Below are 12,456 nucleotides of genomic sequence, written 5' to 3' on the forward strand. Positions count from 1 at the left end.
AGCGAGTTCTCGCCGACAGTGTGAACAGCCAGCGATCAACTATTAATATATGTGTCTCTTTTACTCACACAGGATCTTATATCTTTTGTTCGTTTCTTGAGCGAGAAAATAGTCGATAGCCAATCGTTTCCTCGCTGGCGGTGAGACAAGTGGCATACACTTTGTTAGAAAAATGTTTGCAATGTATACTATTAGCATGCTTAGATGAACCATGAAGGAATTGCCTTAAAACTATCACAACTCCAAACTTTAAGTGGATTTGTACCCCATAAAATCGTCCTTTTAATAAGTAAGTCAGGAGACCATGTTGTTACCATGGCAACAAGAGGCACTAAAAAGTTGATTGACCCATACACAACCAAATAGTATTTTATGGTTAATTTATTCATGCAAAAGCGTACCCAGTCTGGCCCAGAACTTAGTGACATTTTTAGGGTTCCGTAGCCAAAATGACAAAAACGGAACCCTTATAGTTTCGCCATGTCTGTCTGTCTGTCTGTTTGGGGTTATCAATGCTAGAAAGCTGTAATTTTGCACGAATATATATGTAAGCTATGCCGACAAAATGGTACAATAAAAAAATCTAAAAAAGTTTTTTAGAGTACCTCCCATAGACGTAAAGTGGGGGTGATTTTTATTCCTCATCCAACCTTGTAGTGTGGGGTATCGTTGGATAGGTATTTTAAAACCATTAGGGGGTTGCTAATACGATTTTTCGATTCAGTGATTTTTTTTGCAAAATATTCAACTTTAAAGTGCAAATTTTCATTAAAATCGAGCGTCTAAAATCTAAACCTGTGGGTGGAAAACAGGATGGTAGTAAGTATATCAAACTTACAAGGAAAACTGTAACGGTTAAGGTTTCTTGAGAATTATTAGTAGTTTACGAGTAAATAGCAGCTTAGTTATAAAATATACCTAAACTTGGAATATTCCGTACAAAATACGAAGTCCTTAGAAAAATATTACTTAATCTTTTCGTAATAGCTACGGAACCCTATTTTGGGCTTCTCCGACACGCTCTTGGCCGGTTTTTTTAGGTCGGATTCCCGCGCTTGTTTTGTCGTACCCACTACATGGCTTGTGAGGTTTTTTCATAATATGTACATATTGTATGGCATACAATTTCCAGGAGAGGACGGGGAGGGGGGGCAAATACCCTCTGTCCCTCAGGGTAAGCCCATGAATTTATGCTTATTCTGTATACTGACCGCAGCAGCTCGCTCCGCGCTATCCACGTGCACTCTGTAGAGCTCGACCAAGCTCATGTCTTCGGGTTCCACAGCCGCGGCCCCGCGCCGTGGCACCAACTCCAGACCCAGTTTTCTGTAACAACGGAATTAAACTATCCATTTATGACTTCTTTGTGACGTTTTTGTCAAAAATTCCTTATATTATTCTCTTTGGCAAAAAACATCGGTATTTAGGTATTTACATATAAATTGAACAATATACAATTTAAATAAAATAAAAAACATCGCGTGGTATAGAAATCACCAGGTAATTAAGTATTTAGTGAAATCGTCAAAAAATTATAAGATACTACCTATAATATTCACATAGGTAGGTACCTGATGAGTGACATTGACGACGTGGCATAATATAAGAGATGGATAAAAATAACTCACTTTAAAGTAAACTAATTTTATTTAGACTTAAAACTAATAAATAAAGAACCTTTCGTTTACACTGTTTTACTGCGCATAATTAATAAGTAATAACCTTAATTCTTGATAAACAATATTAAAAGTGAGGTCACTAGAGTCTTGGAGAAATTCACTTTATGTGACCTGTTGAATATTGCCTTTAAGTTAACGGAAATCAAAAATAGCACGTTGTATTAGAACAATGAAAATTAAATTATTTATTGAATCAGGCGTTACTTTGCGGATGTCCATATCAATGAACTGAAATAATTTCCTTGCTCACCCGCGACCTTACGATAGCTAAGCTTATGCAAAATATGCGTGTTCATGCAGTTCCTCCACCTCCACACTGTAAGAACACACACAAATCACACAAACCCATCTATCACCACCACCACACTACACTGACGCGTTTCGAACTCAACCAGAGCTCATCTTCAGAGTGACACAACCGTACACCATGCTACCTGTTGTTAGACCCAAAACCAAATATTTTGAACAGCTAGACGATGTTGCTTAGTTAATTTAAGATATAAACGTGCCTGCACGGCTACGCATGCCGATTTTAAATTATTTATTGAATCAGGCGTTACTTTGCGGATGTCCATATCAATGAACTGAAATAATTTCCTTGCTCACCCGCGACCTTACGATAGCTAAGCTTATGCAAAATATGCGTGTTCATGCAGTTCCTCCACCTCCACACTGTAAGAACACATACAAATCACACAAACCCATCTATCACCACCACCACACTACACTGACGCGTTTCGAACTCAACCAGAGCTCATCTTCAGAGTGACACAACCGTACACCATGCTACCTGTTGTTAGATAATGAAAATTAAGCCTGAGAAATAGCGGAAAATTAAAAAAATGCGTCTTCCAACTGCTATAGACTTTAATGTTGCTACCTAGGTATTAAGTTTAATGCAATTCTCAGCCTCAGATGTACTAACTTAGTTTAAAAAAAAACTTTTGTCTAACTAAATAACACTAAGCTATAGTATTTTCGGCTTAGGCTCAAAAAACTCACTTTCATATACACTGCCAAAATGTACACTTGCCCATTAAGGGCACTTTCCCGGTATGTGCACTTTCCCAAAAAGTACATTTTCCAAAATGCGCACTCCCATAATGTACATTTTCTCAAAACGCACACTTTCTCATATTGTACATTTTCTCAAAACGCATGTTTTTTAGCTTTTTATTAGGGATGGGCCGAAATTCGTTTTACATTCGGTTTAACCGAATTTCGGCAACTCGAGCCGAACTTTGGCATTCGGCCGACATTCGGTTTAAATGCCGAACATTTGGCACTAGAAAAAAAGAACCTACTTATACTATTTCGACTGAAATTAATAGAAAGTCTGTCATATCAGTAAAATACATATTCAACAAAGATGAAATAAACGTGGTACCTATTCTTTTAATAGGTAAACATCTTGATTACAATTTGTAAATTCAATTTAAAAATAAAACGTTTTCGGTTCTCAAAATAAACATTGAGAAACATTGAGTATTTTTAATTGTTAAAGGCTGGTTTCAACAATCAAATTATCTATCTACTTGTATTTAAAATTTACTAGAAGCAGGTTATTGAACCGAAATTCGGCCGAATGTTTTAGTTTTACCGAATGTTCGGCAGAAGTTCGTATTCGGTTCAAATCACATTCGGCCCATTTCTACTTTTTATTACTAACCCCCTTTTATGACACATACAAAAAACTAGGGAATAGGGTATTATTTAACCTTTTCCACGCCAACGAACGACACATATATATCAAGTTGTCACATGCATGGAGTGCAATGCAAACATCTTGGCTACCTCTTTTTTTCTAATTTTAGATGACGGATTTGAAACGGCTCATTTGGAAAAGTTAACCATCTAAGAAAGTGCTCTATTTGAGACAGTGCTCTATTTCAGAAAGTGCTCTATTTGAGAAAGTGCTCCATTTGAGAAAGTGCACTTTTTGGGAAAGTGCATCTTCTGAGAATGTACTTATCTTAGAAAGTGTACCAATTGGGAAGTGATCTTTTTGAGACAGTGCGCCTTCCGAGAAAGTGATCCTTCTAAACAAGTGTACCCTTAGAAAAAGTGCACATTTCGGGAAAGTGAGTTTTTTGGGCCTAAGCCGTATTTTCCTGATAAACAAAGGCATTTTTATTCTCCAGGAAAGTACAAAATTCCCACGAAACGCAAACGCAGCTATAGGAAGCTGCTATAAGTTCAAAAACGAAGATTTCGCAGTTGATTTTCGGACCGTGCGAGCGAGAAGCGCGTGCAAAGTGTCTCCTTTTCTGCTGAACAGAATTGTTTTCCTGTGTCCGGCTGTCTATTTCTCAATCGATTCTAGTGAAGTGAGCAGGGTTTGATGACTATATTATGATTTTTTTATCGATTTAATTTTTGTTCTTTATTATTCAAAATGGCAAAGTCATAGGGTTTTTAAGGATTGGGAAAGCCTCTACAGCTCGTATTTATATATTTTTTTTTATTGCAAAGGTATCACTTTTCAAAACCAACCAATAGAAACTGCCAAAGCAAAGTGCGGTCGAATGTTAATAAGTAAACAATAGGTATAAGATGCTGGAAAATATGATATCGACGCTGCTCAAAAAAATCTCGTATCTTAAATCAAACCGTCAACAAAATTGTCCCTTGAAAAAATGTTCATAAAGTTCACTCAGAAAAATTGCCGATTTTTAGGTATGAGGTTTTTTCAAAGTAGTGACGAGATTCAAAACAACTGGATGAACTGACGTGTTTAATTCCTCTTTGTAATTACCATACTCTGTTTTCCGCGACAAGTTGTTTACTAATTTATGTGAACCCATTTAATCTTACGTGCACGTACTGGGTTATACCACATTTATTTAATATCATTAAACGAGTAGTTTCTGTATATTTATTCGAAATCTCTTATAGGGTTACGCAACTACTAAAAGAAAAAAATAAACCCACAGATTTCAGTTGTTGTTGCTTTTTTGGTAAAACAAAATTATATCGGATATAATATATCCCTACAATTGAGAAAAAATATTTGAAGTCGTACACATCTAACTGTACCAACCTATCTAATACTTTTAAACGAGCTATTCTTGTGTATATATATTACACAAGATTCTGACCGATTCTGCCTGAAGAGACCGAGATTTTTATTATATAATCAGAATCTCGGAAACAGCTTAGAAGTTTGATTTTTTCACAGCTCTAAGGTTCAGTAGACCTGAGTATTTGATATAAATTTCAGCTTGATACCTCAACGCGTTCCTGAGAAAAAGGGTCTTGACAGACGGACGGACGGACGGACACAACAAAGTGATCCTATAAGGTTTCCGTTAACCCTAAAAATTTATCTAGGTTGGTCTTATCTCTAGGAAAACGCTGGTTACCAAGTTTTAGCCCAAGCAGAGCTCGGTCGCCCAGGTACTATACATTAAATACACACTGGTTTCGTAAGCGACTTATAAAGCCATAAAACGCCTTCCGTCAAAGGCAACTAGTCTTATAAATTTCATAACGCAATCATTACCAACAGAACAAGTACCTACTATTCAATGTTAAAAATTAAAACTCCTTCGATTCATTTGTCATGTCTATGGAAATGTTCTGAGCTGAATATAAACACGATAGATATTCTTATAAGAACAGTATTCAAATACCAAATTGATATGCAAAAGAGGTCAGCGAATCGAAGTTCTCTTTAAAAAAAACCGCAATGTAACCTGTCCACGAAAAGCTGGTGAACGTATAATGAATCACTCGACAAAGTCTCGAAGAATTATTAAACCGGATACTGTGAGAGGTTGCGCCAATAAAAAAAGAGAGGGTAAATATTTAAACACCACGCTGTTAGCTTCATTTTGTCAAGCGGCGTGTATCAGACCAAATAGTTCATTTTTCAAGCTGCGCATAATTTTATGCTATTGTGAATATAGGCGTTAATCGGCGGAAAATGTGTCGTTATTATGGGCCTAGTACCAATTAAGTATAATATCGATTTACCGACTGGTACTTAAAAAAACTTTTCCGTAGTCTTAATTTCAATACGAATGTCTTTAGGTCTGATATTTACTAGTTTTGTTTCGGTCAAATCTTCATCGTGGATGCAATTTTATAAAAGTCAAATTGCAACTTTATACCTTGATGGAAGTATTGTTTCAAGAATGATTTATTCGAAAAATACTAAAAAATATAATATTTTATACTAGACAAGATGCACAAAGGAAAATAGTTATTTAATGAGTAAAATATGTGTACGTGACACTTCGCATACTTTTTTTTTGCAAATCACAGCAAAATGACTAGACTTTGGTATGCAGGCGGCAGCCAAACAAGGCAAACAGGGGATTAAACATGAACTGCATAACGTCAAGAAAAATAAACCACTAGAGGATATCTCTAATTTTATTTCAATTACAATTTTTCGCACATTATTCAGATATTTCTGACCACCTAGACAGCCCAATGTTTATAATGGCGACTGTACCCTAATCTTCATGTCCATCCTAGCACAAAATGACTGTGCGCCTAAAATTGCCAAGTAATTTGTATAAGAAAAACTATTTTAAAGGTTAAATGAGAGGATAATCGGTCACGTAACCGATGCAGACAGAGCTTTCAATCAAGCCACGTATTTGTTAGCTCGCCGACCATCTTACAACGACAACCTTCAATAGTTGACTGTTCACCGATGAGATAAAGTTCACAGTTGCATAAATACGAGAAGCTTTCAAGACAATAAAGGCACAGGCTAATACCAATCTTGAGTCATCGTTATAAGCTAAGGTTTGCTTAAGCTTTTCTGCGAGTATTTTGTGTGAAACGTGGAATTATTAAATGTGATTTCGAGAAATGCTGATAAATAGTCAATTGGGTGAGAGAACAAATCTTGAATTTTGAATTCTTGATTAGTGGAAAAAAGAATACCTATTAACATTTCAGTAGATGGGTCAGTTTGACTGAACGCGCTTTTTTGATTCAACGGAATTTTTGATTCAAATTATTTGACGTGGTAACTTTGAACACCAATCAATGCAATGCATGGATTTTTTTTTATATACTATACTGTTTTGAAATATTGCGGATTAATTATAAAACACATTGTCAGGGAATGCAATCTTGAGATCCGGGGAGATTAAGAAATCCGTTAGAGATCTTGTGTAATTTAACGAAAACATACCTATCGTTTCGGTTAATGTTAACGTGCAATCACTAGTCAACATGTTTCTTACAATTTACTATCGGTATATTGGTTGCAGCCTCGCGGAACATTGTCACAGTATATGTTCGAGGACTAAATTGATGCTATTAAGATTAATAAATCATTTTTGTAATCAAGGCGACCAACTGATTGAAGTCACGCGCTTCATCAAAACAACTAAACAGTAAACAAATGAACATCAGAAATGTTTAATAGTGTCAGATGTTGCTGCCCTTAATCCAGAATCATCCTGCTAATAATAAATACTAGGTAAGTTCTGCGCATATTTAAATAAGCTATTGAGGTAAATTTTCTAAGAAAACTAGACGCTAGTAATTATAGCAAATATTTATTCACTGATTAACTCGCTCCACTAACCAAATCAGAGGATTCAAACAGATACCGGCTTTGCCTTTCTAGAAATTATACTACTTACCTAGTTAATCTACGTCGACTTGGGTGTCAGATCTCGTAACTCCAACAGATCTAATTTTACAGAAGTACAAAAAACTTCACCACCAAAAGGGTTTAGCAGGCTAAGGAAGGACATGTGGCCCCTGTGAGGAATAGTAGAATTGGTGAATGTCAATTGTTTGTCGCCTCATAATTTGTAATCACTCCAACTTTCAGCTCTCTATCTTGAACTGTCATAGAGATAATGTCAAAAATGTGTTTCCTTGTCATTTTTTTTTCAAACTTGTTTTTCTCCTAATCCATAGCAGCTAAAGCATTGAAACAAAATCACAGCTACGTAGTTTTTGTGGGAGTATACCCTACAATTTTATTAATATTTTATACGTGAAAAATAAAAATAAAACATGACAATTAATTTTTTGACACCTTTTTTTAACAAGTTTTTTTGAGGGTACAACTACGAAAAAAAATCATATAAATTGCAAATAGTATTAGCTACTACCATACGAAAGAACAATTGATTATAATTGGTGCAACATACTGAAAAAAAAAACTAACGAAAGTATTCAAGTATCAAGAGTTTAGCCTTCTGAAGGTTCACTTTTAAAGTTTCATATTCGTTGCCTAGCAACAAAGAGTGTATTACTTTGAATTTGACGTATGGCTGTCGTATAAGGTTACTGAACTGCTGCTGTGTTTGAATACTTTCGCTAGTTTTTTATTTTTTTCAGTATGTTGCACCAATTATAATGAATTGATTTTTCGTATGGTAGTAGCTAATACTATTTGCAATTTATATGTTTTTTTTTTTTCATCAGCTGTACCTACCCTCAAAAAACTAGTTAAAAAAAAGTGTCCAAAAAATAAATTGTAATTTTTTATTTTTATTTTTCACGTATAAAATATTAATAAAATTGTAGGGTATACTCCCATAAAAACTACGTAACTGTGATTTTGATTCAATGCTTTTTAGCTGCTATGGATTAGGAGAAAAACTAGTTTGAAAAAAATGTTAAGGAAACACATTTTTGACATCACTGTGACAGTTCAAGATAGAGGGCTGAAAGTTGGAGTGATTACTAGTTATGAGGCGACAAACAATTGACATTCACCAATTCAACTATTCCTTGGGCCAGGGGCCACATGTCCTTCCTTAGCCTACTAAACCCTTTTTGCATGAAGGTTTGTTTTAGCTTTATATATTAAAAATACAATTATTAAAATTATAAAGAAGAATTTTCTGAAAAAAAAGTCGAGTCAATTGTATAAAAATAGAGTTATGAAATTTTCTTGAAAAATGATAAGTACGAGGTTTGGAGTTACGAGGTCTGACACTAGACGACGATGGCTTTTCCTTTATTTAATAAGAATCTTTACACAAAATATCCCTGGGTCAAAGTGTAAGGAGCTCTAGAATTACTTAACGCATTCACTGCCACCTGACTTCCACAGGTGCCACCGACGCACATATGCGTTCAAGATGTATGAATAATTATGACGGCGGCACTGGGTGAAGTTCCGAAAACGCATATATGCGTCGGGGGCAGTGAATGCGTTAACATAAGATAATTAAGAAAATGAACTGACTGACTATGCAATAGGACTGAATATTAAGATTATTGGAATCCTACTATACCTAATATTATAAATGCGAAAGATTTAACGCTCGTATGTGTATGTGTACACTCTTTCATACTAAAACGAAAGATTTACATGAAATATCAATTCAAGTTTCAAACAGACCTAATGATTCACGCGAGCAAAGTCGCGGGTAAAAGCTCGTAATTAATAAGAGGAAATAATCTTGTGCCTATACGTATGTAAAATTGTAGACATATTTGTAGGGTCATTGCATCAGAAATAAAATTCCCAAGCTGAGTCATCCACCGGTAAGGCAACAACTTGACGTTTTTGTTACTATAAGAAGCTTTTTAATAGCATCCTTTAGGTACATGGTCTTAATTCAACAGTATGTCAGCATATCCGATTCGTTCCCGCTTTAAAGTATATAAATACACTATCCCTTTTCCGCGGCTTTGCACACGTACATGATTTTACTAAATTCCCGTGACAATTCCCAAAAATTATATCGTGGCCGTGAAAATGACATTTTTCTGCACTTGGCGGTTAAGGTTTTAATGTTTTTCCCGTGCCAATGTCGGGTTAAAAGCAGCCTTTTTGCTATAAAGGCATAGCAAGTGCATAGCAAGTTTCATCCAAAACCGCCCAGCATCTTTAGCATTAAAATGTAACAAACACAACACATACTTACTCACAATCCTTTACATTTATAATTTTAGCAGGTTGTATTTGAGTGTGACAGGCGGTAAGTAGGTATGCTAGATAAAAAAAAAATAACTGTTTATTACAAAGAAAATGGCATAACAGTATTAACATAATGTATTTAGTAGTAGCCCTCTTGTTCTGAGAGGAGGCCTGTGCCCAGCAGTGGGACGTATATAGGCTGGGATGATGATGATGATATAGTAGTAATATATATTATTTAAGATTATTGTGTAACTTTAAAGTTACTTTCAGGTTTTTATTTAGTGACAAGTTAACTACATTCTTCCACTGCAAGCAAACTATCGCGAAAAGTACCTACAAATTTTTACATTAAAAAATATCGACGAACGTAATCATCAGTTAACTTTATTAATCTTTACGATTCTATGATCAAAATCGCAAATAGATAACTCATCTGACTCACCATTAACAGCACCAAGTTAGTGGCTGAATATACCTATGACTAAAATTATGGTGCTTTTAAGACTAATTGTCTCGTGGCTTGGGCCCGATCGGTTTGCAACGGAAAGGTCGCCAAACCAGTTAGTCAAGCGACACTGGGTGATGTCTGGCAAAGCTTGCGGTATGGCTGCCACCCAATATCTGAGTGGATATAGATTTTAAGGTACGCTATACAGTTACATTATAATAATACGTGCTTGTTATAGCCTAAATTGAATAAAATATTTTGACTTTGACTTTGATGCAACACATTAACTATTCAAATAAATTAAATAGCGGCATTAGGTAACTAAGGAAATAAGAAATGACATTACGACTGCTGACAGACGGAAGGCTGAAGAGGATATACTCAAGATTAGTTCGAAGATCACATCAGAATAGGTATAACACAAAAAGTTAGATGATGATTGGTATTCGGCTGATAAGCTGTAGATAATAACCTAACCTAACCTACAAGTTGGAAAACCCCCGACTTTGTCACTTCAAAGCTCAACATCGCAAAAACGGCTGAACCGATTTTGATGAAACATGTCTAAGAACCATCGCTAGAAACCCTGATTTCAAATTAAAAAAAACCGCATTCCAATCGGTCGACCCGTTTAAGAGCTACGGTGCCACAGACAGACAGACACACATAGCGGTCAAACTTATAACACCCCTCTTTTTGCGTCGGGGGTTAAAAATGAAGTTGAATTTATAAGGCAGCAACTGAATGTGCTAGTTACCCATTTTTTTATTTTCACATCAATACCCACGGAGCCCAGTGCGAATTAGGAACTTCACACAGACCGCAGGTTTCCTCACGATGTTTTCCTTCATCGTAAAGGTCGTGAAAATTGAGTTCCCTTTATCTTGCATAATGTAGATTCTCCGAAATACACTTCGCATAACAGTATCTCATATTTTGTTTAATCCAAACAATACTTTTGCATAGTCATAATTTTGCATAATTATCAGTTCGAATAATAGTCATTTATCAGAATATTAAATAGCAGAACGTTAGTATCGCCGATTTTTATATGGCATAATGGCATAGCAAAATACTAGTTTGTAGTATTGTATTTTCACGGAATTTTAAATAGCGCTGACTTTAACATGGCGTAAAGTTATAGTTAAAGGAATTAACAGCTACCATAAGAATGGGTTAAGATTAAAGTAAGGCCAGCAAAGTAAGCGTGCTGTAACAGCAGCAGGCAAAGCGCCAGAACAGAACAGCAGCTACATAGTAGGTTGGGTTAGGTTAGAACTGCGACCACAACAGCGCGCGAGCCGAGCGAGCGAAGCGAGTGTGCTGCGGCAGTGGCCGGCGAAGCGCCAAAATCTTACTGCTGCCAATAAAGGTTAGGTTAATATAGAAGTACAATTCATTTAATTGCAAGGAATGTTTAGTAAAATTTTATTCTGATTTTTATTATCCTAATGCAAAGTAATATTATGAGATATGTCTTTCTGCGTAGCAACAATTCGAACATAATAAATATTATTCTCATCGATATTATGTGATGTTAATATTCTGCTTTACAAAATTATGAGAAATGATATTATGAGAAAAAATATAAGCGAAAATATATGCTCAAGGTTGTTATGAGAAACGAATTATGCGAATCGATTTTATGCAACATATTATAGTGAACCCTGAAAATTATCTTAACAATTCTAAGTAAAACCAATCATAATATTCCTAAAGTCCTAAACGAAATGATATTCAATGATAAAATAACCCGAGTTGCATGTGTTTCAACCTTTCAATCGCAATTTAGTAACTAATTTAGTAAAGTAATTAATTAAATCTTCACAACTGAAAACCAACTGGACTTTTTGCATTGCATTGTAATAAAGAGAAAAAAAAACGTATATTTTTGTAATCGACTATACATGACTCAAGCGTACCGCTGACAAGTTGTAAGGAAAAAGGGCTATCCGTCTCCCGTGGAAATGATTCACCGGATATATATTTGCCTATAAAAAAAACCTATAAGGAGTGGGATGAAACGAAATTAAAACACGCTAAGCGTTCGTTCAAGGAGGTTTAATTTAAATCTTTTTGGATAGGTTCGTACCTATGTAATATAAATTTAAACTGTTCAAACTAATATAGTAAATCTGGATGCCTTAGACGGAATAACTTAGGTATTTAAAACCCGATAGCCCATTAGCCAATTCTGGTCTGTCCAGTTTTTTTCCAAAAGCGAATTGACACAGGTATTTGGTTATTCAAAACATTGATCTTCATTTCGCTCATAAGCCTCGGGAGTTTTTTAGCGTGTGTAAAAGGAACAAGTGAAATATAATGGAATTCGTAACACTTGTTTATTATACAAAGGGACAAGGTGAGCCAGTTGCAAGCAATACATCGGGCTCTCAGTGATAGTATAAGATTATTGCGAATAGCATTCTCATTTCATAAATCTCGGTAGAGGATAATGTGGTAAAAACCGTTTG

General features: G+C 35.4%; 1 protein-coding gene across 1 annotated transcript in view; it reads right to left on the minus strand.

The window, feature by feature from the left end:
• The window catches only part of LOC141433497 (dedicator of cytokinesis protein 3-like), a 78,948-nt gene that overhangs the window by 38,892 nt on the left and 27,600 nt on the right, over positions 1 to 12,456 (minus strand). Inside the window, 1 exon segment of the mRNA XM_074095551.1 lies at positions 1,212 to 1,326. Within this exon segment, the coding sequence (XP_073951652.1) occupies positions 1,212 to 1,326 (115 nt within the window).

The sequence above is a fragment of the Choristoneura fumiferana genome, chromosome 12 (assembly GCF_025370935.1).
Source record: "Choristoneura fumiferana chromosome 12, NRCan_CFum_1, whole genome shotgun sequence".
NCBI classification, from domain to species: Eukaryota; Metazoa; Arthropoda; class Insecta; order Lepidoptera; family Tortricidae; genus Choristoneura; species Choristoneura fumiferana.